The sequence below is a fragment of the Simochromis diagramma genome, unplaced genomic scaffold (assembly GCF_900408965.1).
Source record: "Simochromis diagramma unplaced genomic scaffold, fSimDia1.1 OVJJ01000822.1, whole genome shotgun sequence".
Classification (NCBI taxonomy): domain Eukaryota; kingdom Metazoa; phylum Chordata; class Actinopteri; order Cichliformes; family Cichlidae; genus Simochromis; species Simochromis diagramma.
In genome coordinates this window covers 4,817,360-4,838,693 of record NW_024387520.1, presented here as the reverse complement: position 1 = coordinate 4,838,693, position 21,334 = coordinate 4,817,360, and the positions used below count along the sequence as shown (strand labels likewise).

General features: G+C 40.6%; 1 protein-coding gene across 2 annotated transcripts; it reads left to right on the top strand.

Annotated features, from left to right (window-relative positions):
* Positions 1-1,367: 1,367 nt before the first annotated feature.
* Positions 1,368-21,328, top strand: lzts1 (leucine zipper, putative tumor suppressor 1). 2 transcript variants are annotated; one of them, XM_040019793.1, is made up of 10 exons: positions 1,368-1,614; positions 10,989-11,335; positions 11,441-11,569; positions 14,226-14,288; positions 14,727-14,886; positions 14,992-15,383; positions 15,505-15,678; positions 15,802-15,933; positions 16,875-17,069; positions 17,364-21,328. In XM_040019793.1, the coding sequence occupies exons 2-10, from the start codon at positions 11,105-11,107 to the stop codon at positions 17,904-17,906; spliced, it is 2,019 nt and encodes a 672-aa protein (XP_039875727.1). In that variant the 5' UTR covers positions 1,368-1,614; positions 10,989-11,104; the 3' UTR covers positions 17,907-21,328. The 2 variants fall into 2 exon arrangements, with proteins under 2 accessions (XP_039875727.1, XP_039875728.1); XM_040019794.1 differs by lacking the exon at positions 1,368-1,614 and adding an exon at positions 7,644-9,586.
* Positions 21,329-21,334: the final 6 nt, after the last annotated feature.

Below are 21,334 nucleotides of genomic sequence, written 5' to 3'. Positions count from 1 at the left end.
GGGAAATGATGCTGTGAAGCACTGAAACGAGATTGGTCACGACTAAAATTACAGGCTTTTAACAATTGCCCCAAACACACTATTAAATGTAGGCATGCCTATTTTGCCACCCATTGAGTTTAAAGGTGTATCTCTGACTGTGCTCCTGGCTGCTGATTACATATCATCGCCCAGACTCTAAAGCGCAGTGTCAGTTCAAGAAAATCTGGCACATCAGCAACACCGACAGAAGTCTTTGTATCTCCACCAAATATGCCCAGATGGCAATGAGCACTTATAGAACTTTTTATTCACAGCCAACAAAGGAGTTCAAACTTTATTTTACTGCATTAATCCTGAACGACGGAGAAGTTTAGATACTTCTAATTGTGATGCAGCAGTCTTTGAGGTTTCTGGGGCTGAAGATTAAGAATAACAAATGAGTTTAGACTGTAAAGGAAGAAAGAGAAAGAAAAGGTGAAACGAACACCAAGAAGAAAGATATGCAGACAGGAACAGAGAAACATGACGGACACAGAAAGACGAAACGGGAGCTGAGGCACATCAAATGGGTATTCTGCCAAGACTACACTGCGGGGTTATAACCTGCCATCCTGGTGATTTATTCAACTCATCTGTAACATAAATAAACCAAATCAGAGCTTCCTTTGTGTACGTGATAGAAGACAAAATCGGCTGATGCAGTGAAGCGGGTTAAATCTACAGCAGCGCAGCAAGGTGGGTAACAGTATGAGTCATCCGCCCCACAGCCACTCACTAACTTACCTGCTGGTGCACACATGCACACATATGGGCTGCACAGGTTCAAGTAATTACACTGTCACACATGGTCTCACAGGAAAAGAACACTGTGGGATTCATTTTTGACACTGTCCACTTTCAAGCACTGAGGTATTTTGACCGCTTTCGAAAACTGAGTGTGCCTTAGAGGTGTGGCGATGGATGATTTACGGTCTGTATGGATACAGAGGCAGTAAGTTATTGCCAGTGAAAGAGCAAAAAGACAGTGAGAGTAAAGAAGAAAAGTAGGAAGAGACAGGTGGAGCGATGTTTGCAGGGAACAAGAACGAGCATAAATCCCAAAGAAATAGTGGACAAATCCATATATATATATAAGTATATATATAAGTAATATTTATCTAACATAACTAATAATGCTAAGAAAAATAACATTTTTTTATTGAATGGTCCAAAAAGGCTTTGAAAAAACAATAAAATATATATCAAAGCTGAAAGGAGGATGAGACAGAGTGGCAAATGTTAAGATTGAAGGAGAGAGTGGGAGGGAGTTCAGGGGAGAGGCAAGAAGGATATAGAGAGGGGAGGGGGGAGAGAGAGAGGGAGGGAGAGAGAGAGAGAGAGAGAGAGAGAGAGAAGTTTCTGAAGGAATGTGAGAGAGTATGGGAGACGGGACGGACTGAGTGTTCCAGGTATTGAAGAGGTTTGAGGAAAGGAACCTAAGAGACCTCAAACAACAAAAGCAGACATCACTTTTTCCCCCACACCGGCCCTGCCAGTGTTCGGCTAAGGATGGTTTGGTCATAGATCACAAAGCTTGGGGAGACAGGGCAAAAGCAGAAGTGACTGAGACTGTGGAGACAAGGAATAATGGAGGTAAGTCACCACTACAGGTACTCAAAGACAGCATGGCTTTCTGACTAGATCTGAAATGATGGCAGAGACTTGTGCGAGGCTCAAAGCCTTGCAGTTCATGCAGGATACAAGCAGATTCCTCCTTATTTAAGTGTGCAATTTGCAAAGTTTAAGTAAGGTGAACTAGGATCACTTTATGATCATACCAAATTACAGCTAACATTAATAATAATTCCAAAGTTTCTATGCATGGAAGCAGTCCAAGGCTTTTGCTTGTTAAATGCAAACTGAATTTTAAAATGAAATCATCTCTGTGCATGAGGACACACTGGCTATAAATGAAATGTCTGATTTCGACCCAGAAAACTGCCACTCGTGCTCTTTTCATTCAGCTCAGCCATTACTGGGCAAACCATTGTTTTAAAAAAAAAAGCTTAAAATAATAGGGACCAGCATGAGGTTTGATTTGATATAAGCACAACAACTCCTGGGATATAAATACCCCTGAAGGCTAAGCTGGTAGTTATAGGTGTTTTCAACATGATTTTCAAGTGTATTCCCCACCCAGTGATTACCTAAAGTAACCCCCCACCAACCCACGGTTCCTAAATATTGCTCTGTTTCTTTTATACAATTAATTGTAACACATGAAGGAGAGCTGTTTCGCCAACTCCCAGTTTCTGTCACACTCGCGTACAGTGAGATATGTGTTGAGACCTGCTGAGAACATGAATTCTTGTACATTGTGCAGGTGACAAGGTGAGTGGGTAAGTATAGGGCACTTGTACAGGCATGTTCAGCTTTGTTTGTACCAAATTATTGTGTGGAGAAAAACACAGGGGAGGAATTGTACCAAGCAATGTGAGAGTAAAAAAGAAGTGGGAATAGACAGTTCCCTGTCATTTCACTGGCTGAGATGTTTGTTTGTTTGTTTTCTATGTGCACAGCAGAGATCATTTTTTATGTAAATATCTTGACTTGACAGATGATTCTGTTTTGGGTTGTTTTTTGGCTTTTTTCAATAACTAATGCTTTGCTCATTACCGTGTGACAATCATTTGAAGCTGTCATGACCTGCTAGAGGAGATGCTTCTTAAAATAACTGTCCTAGATACCTATATAACAGCATCCATTCGTGAATGAAGGCTCTGCCAAAGAAGCACGGCAACCCAACATTCCAACATCCACAGCAGTCAACTTTTCAGGAATAAAACTGTTTCTGTTTAGAAGTAAACAGCAGATGAATGTCGACTTATGGCTCTTCCCAAGTCAAACTGCTGAAAGAAAGTTTCCCTGTAACGAACAAAGTAGCAAAACAAGGTCAAGGGCCTTTATTTTGGAGCTGAGCACAGGTATCGCTTGCAGCAAATATCTCCAGCTGCTTTTGGGATGATATAGACCCCCTTAAAGTGAGCTCATTGTGTCTTCCTCCTTACTTCCTCTTACTCCCACATTACACCATCCACACACACACGCACAGCCACAGAAGATTAGGAGGATGGGAGGCAGTTATGCTCAAGAATGACAATCTTATCATTGAGTATTCAGCTTTTGGGGGTCATCAGGCTTCAGTGCCAGGAAAGGCCTCATTCTTTTCTACCTACCTATACATGTTATCCTCTCTTAAACTAAGATATATCATAATAAGTGTGTGTGACTATGTGAGAAATCCAAACGTCTATATACTGAAAGTTCTCATGCCCTATCATTGATACAAAATATAGCCTGATGAGGCGTTATAACACCTTTATAACACCAGAACAAACTAACTGATCTGACACTAGTAAAATGTATTAGCCGGTGTGACTTCTATATTTCTGACCATAACCATGAAGTCTTTTTCCGAATCCTCCGTTAATGTGCAAACAGCATCGCAACAAAGCTTTTATGGCAATCGATCAAATTTGAGTTTTATAATAAAAAGGCTGTCATATCACACACGAATGGGACAGGGTGACAAGTAATGGAAAAAGTATATGTGCGAGTAATGGGTGAGCAATAATTCAGAACGTCTAAAAAAACGCTTCCATTTTCAGTTGCTGTTTTTAGAGAGGAATAAAAGCCAGAGAAGTTAATATTTTATGACAGCTGAGCTGGACTTTGATAAGAGCTATCTAACAGAAGATGCATGCAAGTCTTTAAAACCTTTTTTGGACTGGTTCCATGGCACTGCGCATGTTTGAGGTATTACAACAAAAAGGTGCAGAAACGCATTGTAAGGTAATAACCAATCGAGTATGGGTGGATGCAGCTCAATAAGGAAATATAAAAGGACATTTGAGATATTTAATTTTAGGACTTCTTGAATTCATGAGCATTAGTTTCCATGCTTGTCGCGGCACTAAAGGTTCCCATTTAGACTCCATTAAAAATACATTTTCCCCTACACTCCAACTGCCAAGGTTATGCAAATGCACGCACTACAAGAGCAGTAGTTGGCCAGCCATACAGAGCCGATGAATAGTGCAGATGACCTCCTTATCTATTAAAACCCATGGAGGTTGATGGTTTGGTTGACCTAATGTCTCATTTGGATGCACGTAATAGCATCTGAATGCAATCTAATTTCGGGCTGGGGGGTCTCACTAAAAGCTGAGCTCTACTCAAAGTTGCCTGGTTGCCAAAAGGAGACACTGAGATGACATTAATGTGCAAAAATTGTTTACTTTTATTATTCATAATTAAACCTCTTTCTGTATCCTGACCCTTATATCTCAAACAGAGGATACATGGGGTGTATGCTGGGCAATACAGTAGTTGTCAATGGATAATGCAATGTTAGCTGCACAGAATAAATACCCTTCTCTCACGCACACACAGTCCTTCCAAGTCAGTGTCTTTCTCTTTCTGCTTGTGCCTCTCTCTGTGCCAGGTATTCCATCTCCCTACTTCAGGGCAGTAATGAGTGTCTGGTATTCTGCACTTCAGCATTGAAGCCCTATTCATGCTCGATCTCCTTTACAATACACTAAAAGGATTACCCAATTAGCTGCTATTGGATGTCATCGTGTGTGTGTGTGTGTGTGTGTGTGTGTGTGTGTGTGTGTGTGTGCGTGCGTGCGTGCGTGCGTGCGTGTATGTGTGTATGTGTGTGTGTGTGTGTGTGTGTGTGTGCCTGTGTGCTTGGTCAGTAGATAGATGTGTTAGCAGTGAAAGTGAAAGATAGATGACCGTCTCTGTTCCACACTTCATTCCCAGTTGATGTTCTGCTGGAGGCCACATTACTCATCCCCACAACTCAGTCTTGTGAGAAAGACACAAGATAGAGAAAGTGTGTGTGTGTGTGTGTGCATGAGAGAGAGAGAGAGAGAGACTGAGGCCTTGACAGCCTTCAGAGAATGACAGAGAAAGAGTATTACTTTTCAATAATTCAACCTATGCACCGATTAGTCTCTGTGAAATACTCAGCTGTCATATGTAAACTGTGTCTTCTTCTCTTCGCACCGTAATTGGTGATTTTAATTTTCACTGTCATGTTGGGATAATAGGAATGTCCATTTCATTGTCTGTGAACCATTATTTACTTAGTGTGAGCCAAAGATTGATTCCAGTTATCTAATGCGTTACATCACACTGTGAGCAGCGCATTCATCATTTTGCATTCAGAGGATCGAACCGTAGGTTATAAAGATTCATTTAGACTGACGTGGCTGGAAGCAATAAAAGTGCAATCCACATTTTACAGGTAAAAAGTTGGGACACACTAATGCCTTTAGCATAATTCATTTATCATTTTACTGCTCCTCATGGGGAAACCTACAGTAAGCTCAGTGACATATACTGACTGTAAAATCACAATCTGGTTTAATATACACTGAAAAGCAGGCATGCATGCTGTGTAACCAATGAGTTTTTGCTAAAATAGTATGCGTTTGCGTGCATCTCCATTTTTTTAATCAAAAGTTAAGATTAAAAATTACATGCATACAAATTTGAGCATAATAACTTTACTAGAGATGGCACGATACCACTTTTTAATGTCCGATACCGATTCCAATATCATAAATTTGGATATCTGCCGATACCGATATGAATCCGATACAGTGTATTTTGTAATCAATAAAACTTCTTTTTATAAATATCTTGCTGTATTTTGTATAAGTTCATACTCAAGTTTAAAAAAACAAGAGACTGAAGCTATTCTGCTATACCTGTATGCAAAAAATACACTCTACCCAAAACATTTTATAGTTCAGCAACACTGATCAATTTAATAAATTTAAACCAACACCATCCTCCCTATTCTGGTATTTTAAAGAGTACTTAGTGGAAATATTAAGCAACCTAACTAATAGGGTTGCCAACTCCCAGCAAAAATTAGGGAACCACCCCCGCCCTTAATTGATGTAATCAACTTTAATTTAATGCAACGTAAAACAAATGCACAGAAATCAATTATTTTTCTACAATATTTAAATAGATTCACCACATATCCAAACGCATATCATGACCAGCAAACATCAGCTGATACTAGAAAGTAATATTAAATAAATTTTAACAACAGCTTTTCATCCTTAAACGCGCTGCTGTTGTTTATCCGCTGGTCTCCTGTTTCTAGCGCAAAGTGGGCGATAAACAAACAAGAAAGACGAGACTTGCGGCAGAAAAGCCGATCAGCTGATCATTGATCAGTTTCATGTTTGAAGTAATAACAGGAGAGGGAGGGGGAGTGAATGAGAGAAGTAGATGCAACTGAGCAGGAAAGACGGAATAACTCCAGCTTTGTGTCTATTTTTTAATTCCAGCTGAAGTACGGGACAAATCATTCCTTTTCACCTCAATATGGAACTCCGATGGTCAGTCCAGCTGTGGCTCAACATATCAGTTGTTAAGCTTAACGTGGAAATACTATGCAAACATTCAAGGATGAACTTACACACTTGCTTTACTTATCTGGGATAGTTTTCACCGAGATGAAATGCTGCGGTTAGGAAGCATGTATCCAGGCTCCAAATGCTCCAACAGACCGCCAACAGCCGCTCTATCACGTGACATATACTGCTCCGATGCGCCGAGCTGGGTTACGCCAAGTTTTGTGAGTTTTGTGAGGTGATTTTGTGATACTTCGGGTCAGACTACAGTTTTTTATTTCTCTCCGATATCCGATCCAGTAATTTAGGTCAGCATCGGACCGATACCGATACATAATATCGGATCGGTCCATCTCTAAACTTTACTGGTAGAGAACAACTGCAGATTTTGTACATTATTTAGTAATAATTTATATTCTGTGTAAATTGTTGTATAAATCTTCTGTTGTTCTTGATACTCTGTATGGTGTCCTTACATGTCTCCAAAAAAGTAGTGATGTAACATGAATAGAATAGAAATGCTGTATTTCAAACTGTAGCCTTTGTTCAGATGACGGGTTTAAGATATTGTTGAGCATTGCATTCTGGGAGGTATTTTTGAATTGATAGTCATACAAATGACCAAATATCAAAATATCTCACCCTTTGACCACTTCATGTTTAATTCAATCATTAAAAAAAACATCTGTAAATTAGGTAAAATAATACTTTTTTTGTTCAAATGTTTAAGTTAATTCAAGTTAGCTTAACTTACATTAAAAGCCTCAAACAACAAAAACTTAAATGAATTTTAGCCTTACGCAAAGCAAAACAGTAGTTAGAACTAGTAGCTTAAAATTTACTTTAAGTACGCTGGGCTCTGAAATGTAAGGAAAACAAATGAGATTGATGATGTTGAATGCACAAGAGAACAAAGAAAAATAAGCTGCCCAAGAATGACCTAAAAAAACATATAGTGAACCGGAGAGATTAGCCATGCATCTGTTAGAAATTACCATAAAAAGAGTGAGAATTAAAAAGATGCCATCTGGCACAGTGGCAGTGTAGAGGTACAGTGAGAACAGAGGAGAGTTTCATGGTCATTGTGAGACAGGTATAAATCCTGGATGTTTATAACACACTTACTGCTGCCTGCCATTGGTTGGGCTAATGGATTGGCTATGCTCTGTGAATGTGTGTGTGTATGTATGTGTGAGTGTGTTTTCGGGTGGGGGAGTGGGGGGTGGGGAATAGGGGTGTGTAGTGTCAGCTGGTCCTGTGCGGGGTAGGGCTTTGTGTCAAGCAGGTCAGCTGGGGTTAGATGACACAGCGCCCACGCTCACACACACACACACATCATCCCCTGCCTGCACACAGAAACACACACAATAAGCGAGTGCACAACACTCTTTTGTGCAGACACTGAAAAACATGCAGGCAGTCAGATATGTGATTAGATATCTGCATGCATCCACACACACTCATACTCCCCAGTCCCAACACACCAGAGGTCTTAAATCACGCTTTCCCCTCAAAGGCTGTGGAATCAACTGTTTATATTGCTTATTAAATTTTTCGAATGAAGGGGCAATGAAAAGATTTTCAAATTGCTATATTTGCGTCAAACAGACATGAAATTGATCAGTTCTGAGTACCATGTCAGTAGTAACAAAAGTAAAATGTCAGGATCATTGTTCAGAAAGCAGGCTTCAGGGTCTGAACACGACTAACTGAGGAACAATGGCAGCCAGCTGAAAGCATGAGTGAATAGCCTCGCTGAAAAAAATTATGGCACATCAACAGAAATATTGTATATTATTACATAAAGAGCAAAAAGACTGTGAAAACACTTTATGGTGAAAGGTTTCAGACAGTATGATGCAATATGACTCACTTTTCTGCAATTCTGTCTGCACATCCAGAGCAGTATAGAGCATTGCTTCTTTGCACAGCACGCTATTAGTTCAATTTTAAACAAGTGATTTTTGTCACATTGATTTTTGTTTCACATTATCAGTATCAGTAAATCTGCTGTGTTCTGTCTAGATGCATGGCAAAGCACTCTGCTTCCTCACATTAACACAAAGTATATGTTTACTTGTGACAAAAATGGGTTGTAAGATTTAAACTTGTTTTGTCAGTTGCAGAGAAAGGCCATATCTTCTCCCTTGCTGTTGTTTTTTGTTATGTGGATCACAGTGCCTAGTATATTTTCCTGTTGCCGGGCTTGATTGTATTTCATCCACAAGGGTTTTTGTCAACAGTCTGGGCTCTGTGGGATGCTGAATGCTTTACTGCCTTAGAGAGAGCTGGACTCCAGCAATGACACTGTGAGAGTGTGTGCAATTTGTGTTGACACGCAAAGGTGTGTGTGTGAAAGAGTGGGTCTGTGGGTGTATGCCTGAACAAACAGCATAAAGGCAGAATGGTGGTAAATCGCTCTAAAACCGATGCTCTCCAGCGCTCTTATTTTGAGGACTAGTCATTTATTTAACAGTCAAATATGGTCCTGGGCTGTTTGGAGAGAATACATCAACTGGCACAGAAGAGTCCACACAAAGAAGGCACACTTCAACAGACAAAGAGCCAAAAGACAGAGGGCGAGCGCCTTTTTTTTCTCCTTAAGATGAACTGTTGTTTATTCAGGGTGGGTGCAGGGCACCAAGTGGGACGGATGGATGAGGGAGGGACTGATGGAAAAAAAGGAGAGAGGGAAGGATGAATGGGCATAACACAGTTAGTGGATGCACAAACGGGGTGTCTGCGGGTGATTGTGCAGAGTGGAGGGAGGTGCACTGTGAAGGGGGGGAGTGTAAAAGATCTTTTGTGAAGGCTGAGAGTTAATCACTTGAGCGGCACACGCCAGTTCTATGGAGCACATGTTGTACACTGGATCCCCTGAGAGGAGTGGGAGGTCCAACAACACACATACACACACTTGAATTTACATGTCAGTTATGATGCAAAGCCGGTTACAGGCTGAAAAGAAAAGCAGGAAGATCCACCCCCTTCACAAACAGTTAGCAGACCCTGGCCGTGGTGATAGTGTTTGCATTCGCTGCTTGTTGGTTCATACACACACACACATGCACACACCTGCGCGCACAGAGACGTACACATGTCTGCTTTTTTGTTTTCTTCGGGACTGGATAGATGACTCTGCAGCGGCCTTGCTAGAGATGGATGTTTAGTTTGACCTGGCAGTAAGTAAAATCTATTGTTCATTACATCAGTCCCATGTCAGCGGTAGATGCTAATATCTGAGAGTGATGGTGAAGGCTAGAGTTTAGATTTAGCAGCAGTCACTCAGGGACAATAAAACAGCAGCAGACACAGGCATGTCAGAGACTCTTTACTACAGTGGTGCACAGGACTGCCTCGCTTTAGACTCTTGCGAGTACGAATTTACCATCATTAGCCATTATTCAACATTTTCAGTACATGTTTCGTTTGTAGAATATACTTAGAATTTTATCCTGAACAAAACTGAGAATCAAAACTGAAGCAGTGCTGAAGATGTCTCTTATTATTAGTGGTCTTTGTGTATTTCTGGATGTGCTTTCCTTTCTTGTATTCATCTAGACTGATCAAAAAATATTTCTTTTCTGCTAAAAGCCCAACAATACTTTTATTCTTCTGTATGAATGCCACTCTGTGTCAGTTGGTGTCTTGTTGATTTTAAAAACATTTTTTTAAATGTCTTTATTCCCTTACTTTTGTTTTAGGGTTGAATAAAAAGTCACAGCCTTGATCAGCACTCCCTATGAGGCATCTCAGAAACAGTACAATGAGAGTTAGTTTCCTTACAAACACTGGAGGGCAACCATAAATTATGAATTAAACTCAAGCCAAATGCAATAGCTTAGATATATATAACTTATAGGAGGTCGTTAGTCACAGGCTTTGTTGCTGTGGCCATTATTAAATGCTTAAAAGCTCAGGACCATGTGGTTCTAGGAGCCCTTTATCTGCTGCCGAGGGGACTTTTCCCTTGTGGGTTAGAGAGCATGATAGCAACATCTGGGGTCTGGTTATCTTTGAAAGAAGGCGAGGAAAATGAGGACAACTGCACAGTCACACTCATAATGTGTGACTGTGCAAATAAATGTCCTTGTAGACTGTAATTAAAAATATTAACTACATAAATTCACACAGGTTCTGTGCACTTAATCTTTATTTCATAATTGCTGCCGGTCTACCTGTAATATGTTCCAAAACAATAGCAAATAGAAAATGATATTCAGATGGCAGCCCCAGCCAATTGTTGAGAAGGCAATAAATAGTCTAATTGCCAGTTTGTTTAGAGGAAGGGCACCCAAAGGGTTATTTGTCAAATTTAACGGCTGAGTCATAAATCTAAACATACACAGCCAGGCAGAGTGCCAAGATAGACACTTTTTTTTCACTTTGTTTGCTTTGCAAATTTAAACACCTGCTTCAACACTGCACAATAGACTGAACAACAATTAAACAACAGTGATACACATCAAAAGTAAACTATGAGTTGAGTAAACTAAAATAAGGCTGTATCCTTTCCATGGAACAAAAATCTTCTGTTTAATGATACTGTGCATCCTTTATGTTTATCCTTTTCTTGTTTCACAGATGAAGCCACTGACAGAACCTCCGTGGGGTCACGAGATGTACCTTTCCCTTACTTCAGTGTAACCTCACCATTTAGACTTTAGCTGCATCTCGCCCGTGCGCTTGCCTACAGGACCATGGGTAGCGTCAGCAGTGTCCTCAATGACAACAGCCTCGGCAGCAAACACTGCAAGGCATCTCAGCACAGGTTAAAGGAGGGAACAAGCAGCCACAGAAAGAGTGGAGGTTGCAACCTTGACGGGTTACTGAAGTGCGGCTTCACTCAGGGCTCCTCATCCTCCACTCATCCCTCCAAAGGCCTCTCCCACTCAAGGTCTGGAAGAAGCGAAGATTTTTTTTATATTAAGGTGAGATGACATGTTTTGGGGTTTTTTTGATGGCATGTGAGAATGAAAAAAATTACAACATGCAACGGTGCTTTGGGGTAACAGATTTATTTTGTTTCACACAAGGTAAGCAATAAACCGAGGTCAACGCACCACAGAGAGAGATCAGCGGAGGGACAGGTAAACAGAAATGGGAAATCTGATGGGCAGATGCAACCAAAACTGCTGCTCATGTCTGGAAATGTGACTGAGAAGGTGAGCCTGGTGTTGTTGTTGTTTTCTTCCTCCTGCTATTCTTAGAATATAAGACAAGATTTAAGAGGTTAAGCACAAAAAAATTAACCAATTTATTCCAGCTGTTTCTCATTACAGCTGTTGCTAGGCAATCAGACACCTACAAGTTAGTGCTCAAGGCTACAAAAACAACAAAAAAAACTGTAAATAAAGTAGCAGATATAGCCCATGTTTATGAAAGGTGGGGCTAATTTAGGGAAAGATGTCCCTTGGGCTTGCATTTTTCATATGGCCAGCAGGTGGCAAAAAGAACCTGATCTAGAATTTAGCTTACGGTAATGTAATGCCTCTGTTAACCTTTTTCTAATAGATGTATGGTTTCCTTGACTAGCTTCATGTTACAGGTCTTGCATTGTTTATTATAAAGAATAAAGCAGAGCTTGGCTACTGTAATGATTGATTTTCAGTCAGATTTGACCATCTTTCCTCTTCGGCTCCATCCTCTAATCCAAGGTGATCAATATATCCAAGACGATGGTGCCCACAGGCTTCACAGCCACTGCCCACAATCCACTTAATTGAAATTACAGCAGCTATCTCATTCTTTTATACAGTTTATACATCAGACACAGTCAGGCTGGCAGCTCCCTCCAGCATGACACTAACTGGTTGCTAGCTGAGTTCTTTTTCACAGTCAGGTGAAAAAGAAAGTTTTCACAGGACTCTATGCAGTCCATGGAAAAACGGGGTAAACTGCGATTCAGTAGCTTGTAGAAAGACCTTTAACAGCAACAACCTGAAGTAGTCATTTTCCACTTGTTGTGGAGGATTTCTGGTCCACTCTGCTTTTCAACATTGCTTCAGCTCATTCGTTCATGCACAGTTCTCTTAAGGTCCCGTCACAGCATTTCAATTAGGTTGAGGTCTGGACTTCTTTTCTTTTTCAGCCATTCTGTTGAAAAGTTGCTGCCGTGCTTGGGGTCATTTTCCTGTTGCATGCCCTCAATTACTGAAGAAAAAGAACAAAGGAAAGAAGCCCAAATAATGAGCCCTCCACCACTGTGTTTAACAGATCTTATGAGGTGTTTGGGCTGAAATGTTGTGTTCTGTTTTCAACAAACATAATGCTGTGCATTATGGCCAAACATTTTGACCTGGAGATGGAAGATCCTCTTCTGTTCCTCCTCCTCCGCTCCTGTTACGACCAACAGTTGTCCTGAATGTTTTGCACTTGTAAATAATCTTTCTCACTGTATAATGACAGACTTCAGATTGTGGCCTTATATCCATAGACCATATAACCATAAAGATGGGCAACAAAAATAGTTTTACTGAGATCATTGCTGATACTTGCTGTTCTGGAGCATTTGCACTCTAAAAATTCTGCTTTTATAGAGGCACCCACACTTGAGCTGATGGTAAATTAATAGAGTATATTTCATTAGCATCACCTGACTGCTCATTACTCTCATAATTCCTACAGAAGCAGTAAGGATTTATGTAGACTGCATAGAGTCCTGTGAAAAACTTAATTTTATACATGACTATATATGTCATAGGCTCGTGTGTGGAAGATGGATGGAGCCATTGTGATGTCCCATATGGAAAATAAATAGTAAAAACATATATGATTTACTCATGAAAGTGGCCACTTTCTCATTACTTTCATATATTTTTTTAGTAAGTATACAAAACATACAAGTTTCATTATATAAATTTTCAAGGGATCTTATATGTGTTTTCACTCTTGTATGCTTTTCATACAAGTTTCATACAAGACAGATAAAAACTTTATAAGATTTATATATATCTTTTCCATATGGGGTCAGTCTATGGTTTATCAAGTCCAAGCAGGCAACGTCACAAGCAAAGACTGGATTTGACTTTTGCCCAGTCTGCTTTTGTTTCTCAAAAAGAGACCCCCTTGCTGTTGGCCATCATAGAAAAGAATTAAACTCTAACACAGTTTCATATGTCTTTAGTTTCCAATCCTAGATGCTGCTGCGTTCATCTTTGACAACCCACAACAACAAGCAAATAAGTTTAAAGTAATACATTTAGATATTAATTGAGATCATGACGTACTGTATTTTCATGCCCTTATAAAAATGTAGCTTCACTGTGCTTTCCTTAACTGGAACAGTTGCTATGGTTATCCTGACAACCATTAAGAAGTCATGCTGAGTAGCTGAAATAGACTTTAACAACCTCACAGCAAAGTGGAGGATAAAACATGCACAGCAGGTAGTTTAATAAGTAGCAGCTATTCCTCATAACCTGTGTAGGACCTTCCCAGCTTATTAATCACTCCCTCCCAGATTAATGACCTAAGGGTGCCTTGATCTTTTCAGAAAAGTCTTCTCTGTGCCAAGAATACCAAAGCAAACAGCATCGTCTTCTATAGGTTTTTAGGCCTCACGGATGGGGCTTGGCTACCTTGAGGAGGAGGAAGGGTGGGATTTAAGTAGACAGCACAGACTAAGGAAAAATAAAAATAAAGCGAGGGATCAAGGGCCAAAGAGAATTTGAGAGATAGAAAGAAAAAAAACATAAGGAAAGGCATCCCAGCCATGAAGTCAGTGTGAAAGAATGCTGAGTTCACAAGCTTTACCTCTCACACTTCAGCAATAGCTCATATTATTAATATCACTGAAAAGGGCTATTCATCTTCCCTCAGACAGCACATGGAGGAGAGATATGGGATGCAGAAGGAAGGAAAAGAGGACAGAAAGAAGCGAAGGTATGGCACTGCTTGTGACATTCTTGGACAGCCCAGATGGGGCATGTGGAGTATAAGTTCATCTTTGAAATGAGTTTTCCCTTTTTTGACAGTCTGGTGAATTTTACTTGCAACTACTGCTGTGTGTCTTTTAATACCGGCAGTTTGTAGAGAAGCAATTCTGCACGCTTCAGTGGTTCTATTTCTAATATGAAAAGACACACACAAAAAAATCTATCCCTTTCATTTGTACGGACTTCCAGCATGTGACAATATTTATCTATGTAAAGCCAGTCATTATGATTTTTAAGTTTAAGAATGTGACTCATCCTCAGCCCTTTATACTTCTGTGAAAAAGGACTTGCTTTTGGCTGTGATGTTAACTAAGAGGAACCCAGTGAATATAAATACAAAAGTAGGGAAGAAGAGCCCTGACTGTGTGCCATTTCACTCTTCTAGACTTCTGCTGAGAAGTCATCGGTCCGTTCCACTGCCTTCAAGTGCGTAAATCCCACAAGGACTTCATCCACAGAGACAGGCCACAACAGCCTGGACCACATCCTTTGTCCTCTGAAGAAAGCAAGCAATCCAAATATTAGAGACAAGCGGGACACTTCAGGTTTTCGTCTATATTTCACGCATGGATTGATGCTTTAAAATACATTTTGCTTGGGTTGAATGAAAAATTAAACTAACGTATCCGATGTTATCTCTTTCCCCTCAGGCACTCTGTCCGACTCTGGACGCAACTCCATGTCTAGCCTTCCCACCCACAGCACCAGCGGCAGCCTAAGTGCTTCCACAGGCCCTGTCAGTCACAGCGATGGCAGCTCCGCTCCTGCAAATAGCCTCAGAGAGGGAGTACAACCCAATTTCCCTCCATGGGTCAATGGGAATAGCGCTAACCTTGACTGTAGTTACGGTGCTGATTTAAACAGCAGTGGGTTGGTATCTAAGGCTAATGAGGACGCCGGCTCCCCACTCTCTGCAGATGAGCCAAGCGCTCTCTCTGAAACTGCAGGTGGGATTCGGTCTCCCATAACTACAGATGAGTCACTGATTGAACGCTTGGAACAAAAGCTGCTGGAGAGAGAAAGTGAACTACAGGAGCTGCAGGTACAGAACTGTCACGTGAACAAAAAGTAGAGGTTAATAAAAAATAAAAACCAGCATGTGCTCTTAATCACGATGAATATGAACACTCCTTAGTAATTAGGCCTCTTTCACTTTGCAACAGGTGAGTTTTGAGGAGAAGGAAACAGACACCTGCCAGCTGTTTGAGGAAAGACAAAGGTACTGTGCTGAAGAGATGGAAGGGCTGAAGCAGCGATGCTCCACAAAGCTACGCCAAGCGTCCCAAATGGCTGCAAAAACACAGCAAGCACTCCAGCTGCAAGTCAGCCAGCTCCAGGTCAGCCCTCGTCTGCCTTTATTTAAAACCACGTATTCCTGGGTCATCTTTATCCTACCAACCATATTTCATGTAACACTTGACCACTTGAATAATTGAAAGGAAAAATAAATTCTCGTGCAGGCAGAGAAGGAAAGGCTTCAGGAAGACTTCTCTAAGCTAACTCGGGAGAAGGAGCTTATTGAGCTCAGACTAAAGGCTTATGAGGCAGAGAGCACACAGCTAGCTCCGACCCTCGAGGAAACTCAGTGGGAGGTAAGTCATGGGTTATATATGTGATATACTGTAAGTTAGACATGAAAGCTTGTAGCATGAAAAACAGTGTAATACAATATAGAGCTGAAGTGGGATACCAGCTATCCTTCCATCACCAGAGAAAACATTTGAATATCTTCTATGTTTTATGCTTTTTCATCATCACTTATAAGAAAGAATTGACTTGAATTGAACTGAAAGCCATTTGCACTGCATTCAGCGTAGTGCATATTGATACGTTTATATTGCGAGTAGCTGCAAACTTTACTCCTAAGAATTTGGGAGAAATGCTGATTGATTTTCTATATATATGATCTATATATACAATCAAAGAGGCTGCCAAGGGAATTATCACCAACTCTGCAGCTCCCTTCAACTCCAACTCCAAGAAGCTTTTCAGCACCTTTCACCTCATTGTTTGGTTGCTGCACTAATCTGATTTAGTCTCGCCAGACCCCTCACTAACATTTATCAGCAGCAAGAATCTGCTCTGATAAACTAAGCTTAGAGAACACAGCTCTTGAACACAAGCCTTTAACAATTTAAGGTGAAGAAAAAAAATAGCTACAAGGAGTCCAGAATTTTATTAGCTTATTTATTAACTATCTATTTTACAGTTAATCTTTGGCACGTGAAAGTGTTGCTTTTCATGCGTACAATCATTCCTGGCAGAGAAATGTATTAATGTTTTTTTTCACGGTTTCTGTGCTAATTTTATAGATTTTTATAAGACTAATTGTAAAACAAACTTTACAGTTGAATCTGTAATGCTGTGGGTATATGCTATCTTGAGGCAAATACACCCACAAAAAGACACATTAAGGGGCAATTCAATATTAAAACAGCATGAGGCTAAGCAGTTGTTTACGTTTCCCTAACTGCCTACTTTACAGACGATAATTCACAGTTTCATCTTCATAATCGTCTTTGTCTGAATGTAGGTGTGCCAAAAGACAGGAGAGATCTCACTGTTGAAGCAGCAGCTAAGAGAGTGCCAGGCGGATGTCAGCCACAAGCTGAATGAGATAGTCGGCCTCAGGGCATTGCTGAAGGAAAAAACAGCAAAAATGGAGATTCTGGAGAAACAGAACAAAAACCACGAGGACAGTCTTCACTCCCGCACCATAGACATCGAGGTTAGTCTGCTGATTGCAGTTTACGCCACTGCAGAGATGAGACACGGACATGTGCATAAAATGCTCACACAATGCTCATATGACAATAGCTTGGAAGGATCCCTGCAATCATGTGCTATATTTGACTGCCGCATGTTGAGTAAAGTGTTTTCAATTTCCATGTTTTAGCACACTTAATTACAGTCCTAAAAAGTGAGCTTATTTGGCACTTTGCATAATTAGAGCCTGTTACATCCCTCACAACAGTCTTATAATTGCTGCCTAGGTTCTGACCATTTTTCATTTTTAATTCAGGTGTGCCAAAATGAACTCCAGCGCAAAAAGAATGAGGCAGATCTTCTGAGGGAGAAAGTGGGCAAACTGGAGAAAGACATTCAAGGAATGAAACAGGATCTAGTCACTGCCAAAGAGCAAAGGCTGCAGCACAGTTTGCAAGTCAGAACCCATTCCCCGTCTCAGACCTCGGAAAGCCAAGGTTCAGAATCCACAGACCAGGGGCGAGAGGGAGAGAACAATGAGCACACCTCCACAGAATCCCTCCAAAGAGAGGTGGACAGACTTAAGCAGCAGCTACGGGAGGAGAAGAATGCTCAAAAGAGGCTAGCCAGCAGCTTTGAACAGGAGAGGCAGACGTGGAACAAGGAGAAAGACAGAGTTATAAGGTATCAGAAACAGCTCCAGATCAACTACCTGCAGATGCACAGGAAGAACCACGACCTGGAAAGGATCCTGAAGGAGCTGACAGCAGAACTGGAGAGCCGGACAGAGCTAAGCATGGATGTCGCCTACAGCTCAGGGTTACAAACTTATGACGATGTTATTGCCACAGAGATTTGAAAACTGACTGCTTTTTTCAGCCGTAGAAAATTATCTGTCTCTGTGTCTCAGGCAACGTCCCAACTGGAGTTCATTTACTGCTAATTAGTGTGCTTAAAGAGTTATTTGATGGAATAGCTTTTGGTGATGACAGTGTTATCACTTGTTTAAAAGTAAATACTAAATTATTTAATATTCGGGGGGGGATTGTTTGTTTTTCTGTCTAACAGGATCACTTAATGTTCAGCTGACTTATTTCCTTCATGATTAATGTCTGATGGCAATACACAAGAAGCATGGTAGCTGCTTAACATCTGTCTCTCCCAGCATGACCAAATGACAAAGATATCATCTACTGTGAGTCTGGGCTTCTTCCTTTTAATTTGCTTAATTAATCCATCTCACTGTTACGCTCCCACATTTTGTATTCGTAATGGGATTGAGCATGGAATGTAGTTTAAGCATTTTTTATTAGTCATTTCAAAAACTATACACAATTATAAATCGTGGCTATTTTCTAGAGACACCAGTGTAACAAAAGAAATCCACAAAATACATAATGAAGTCATGTTAAGCTGCCATGCATTGTGAGTCTTCTGCAGTATAATGAGAGGTCTATATACAAACAGACAACAGTGGCACTAATACATCTAGCTCTTTAAAGTTCACTTGCGCGATTAGCAAATTTACACTGATAAACTTTACTGAAAAGAAGTCACATAGAGTCCTGTTATCATGTATACATTAGTCCACTGAACACATATATATTTTTAAATGCAATTGTTCAAATTTGTTTACTACAGCCGATTCTACAAACACAAGCAGGGATTAAAAATGTTCACTGTGCATCTCTCTGATAAAAGAAGGACTGTGTATGTGTGTCTGTTCTTCATTATTTTCAGCCGCTGCTTATCTGGTCTTCTCATTTGCTGAGGGTATTTTTGTGGGCCAAAGGAAGCAGTGATGAGTGCTCCTGCTCCTTTAGTTAAAAGCTGCTTTTTGTTAGGCCTTGGGAGTTTCCTGTTAGGAAACAGGTAAGAGACCTACAACATTACCTCATATGTGGCAGCCACATGCACGGCAAATTACTACACCTTAAAGATCCAATGGATGATCTCCAGTGGCATCTCAGCCCACACCCCACCCATATTTTTCCAGAACTTAATGAAGTACAATATAGACCTCTAACAGACACCAAGTGTAAACGTTGGCATCTATTTTGTGCTCTGTGAGAAGGAGACAGATTGAAGGGAGCTGGATAATCTACAATAAAAGCAAATATTTTAGAAGTTTAAAAAAGGGCAATTTTCCAGTAATGTCTATCTAAACCGTTCATCTAACTTTGCGAAAGAGTAAGCTGGCGATGCTCCCACTGGAGGCAAACAATCCTTCCTAGCTACAGTCCCAGCCATTTGGCTCTAATATTCTGGAGCTATTCCACTTCCCACAAGGGCAAAGTAGTTTGTGAAGCAAAAGTTTAACTATTCCACCAAGCTCAACACTAACATAGACAGACAGTGAGGCAGAATATATGATTCTACCTGCAGGTCAGGAAAGATTTGGAGGCAGACAGACTAAGTGGAATCTAAGCTGGGTGGCTGTAACCAGTAGGCACTCAATACAAAGTACTTACTTACTTACTCTAAGCCTAGGCACAGAAACTGGTGAAACAAGGAAAGTAACAAAAGGATGGTGGACATTGCAGCTATGATAATGGTTTTAAGAAGATGCTCGAAACCCCATTTTCAAAAATAAATCAATCAGCCACAGAGCAACTTGCATATCATGGACAAAAATCTTTACTAACTCATCATGGGTTAGTATGAACATAGCTGATTAGCAAAGCAAACCAAACATGTTGCAAATGGTTGCCTTTTGTGCATCACAACTTGTAATGTTGACAAAATTCTTGTGCTCTATTTTGAAATCAAGATTATTCAAAAGTGACTTTTGCTTCTACAAAGATATTTCAGTGTTTCCAATGCTGTGAAATTGAAATAAAAACAGAACGGCAATATTTTCAACTGAACTAAACTAAAACGTTGGGAGAATCAGGTCTGATCATTGTTCTGAGTTGCCCTTTTTCAAATGTAGCAGACATGAAGACACGCCCTTGGTTTAGGCAAGGGTGACAGCTGGATAGAGCATGCAGGAGAAAAAGCGTACTTCCTTTGACTTTAACAGACTAGCTGCCTGATTCTCACATAGAAGCATTAGGACCTTGCAGGTAAAAGACTGTTTAATCTTCAGTCTGACTGCGTTTTCTCGTGCTTTTTTGCTGTGTAATGTCTAGAAAAGTTCAGCACTCCAGTGCTTTTGTCTAAGCTGTTTCTATTTGGAAACTGAGGAGGCAAACTGATGTAGTGTTGAAAGGGTTTTTCCATTTAGGCTTTAGATCAATGAATTTCCTTGCTCAACAGTTTGGGAGCCTGGTTTATTGGCTTTTATTCCATAATGCACCAAATGTTTTTTAGTGGCTGACTGTCTGGTTTGTAGACAGGCTAATTTAGCCCCTGTATTCTTTTACTATGGAGCCATGCTGTTGTAATACATGCAGAAAGGTTTAGCGCTGTCTCACAGATGTTGTCTGGCTGGCACCATGGAAGAGTTTAAACTCGCATTTCTGGATGAAGCCACAATTGTGCTCACTGATGATGGTTTCTGGAATTGCTCTTTGTCCTTGTAGTAATTTTCTATTACAGAATTGTGTCCATATTCATGTCTGAAGATCATGGCCAGTAAATAGAGGTTTTCTTCCTGTTCCCGCGCTTACAAGCATTGATCCACCATCTCTGGAACTTTTAATCTGATACATTGATAATGTAGAAGTCTCATAAGGTCACAAAAACCTGTGGGTTTTCTTGGGTTTAAAGGGTTAAATTAACGCTTTAAATATGAAGCAGAAGTCCCGCTGCCCCAATATTTATTATGTAACACATCTATAGTTTAGGCTGAAAATCCATGCTTTAAATATGATTCTGGTTTTTGACAGTAATTTATGAAGCCCTGCTACGTAGCAAAGGCACTGAGGAGCCACTCAATAAGCATGGTTGAGATGTCTGAGGAGTACTATGCTCGCTAGGTGCTTTTAGTGGCTAGCCCTGTATCTGACAGCTCTTCTTTTTCTCAGCCTGACAGCAGGGAGACAGGTGGATCAGCATAGTGTACAAAAGCTTTTTCACACCCCCTGGCTGGTGTAGGGGTAAGGGACAGCCACTGCAAGGTCAGTAGGAGTTGCAGAGAGGCCCAATACTGCATTCTGGTTTGCATCATGACACCACATTACATCAGATGTGAGCTGGATTTTTTCTTTCTTTCTTTGTTATACACACACTGGCAGCTTCTTTGGAAACCGGTTTAGTGAGACTAATTTTGCCAGAAAACAGATTAAAGAGCTTTCTCCATCTCCCAAAGAAGCAGCACCAATTCCCATTATGCCTGTTTTTAAT

Coding starts and splice junctions, on each gene's coding strand:
- lzts1 (XM_040019793.1), top strand. CDS start 11,105: ATGGGTAGCGTCAGCAGTGTCCTCAATGACAACAGCCTCGGCAGCAAA. Junction 11,336..11,440: donor AAGATTTTTTTTATATTAAG/GTGAGATGACAT, acceptor GTTTCACACAAG/GTAAGCAATAAACCGAGGTC. Junction 11,570..14,225: donor CTGGAAATGTGACTGAGAAG/GTGAGCCTGGTG, acceptor ATCTTCCCTCAG/ACAGCACATGGAGGAGAGAT.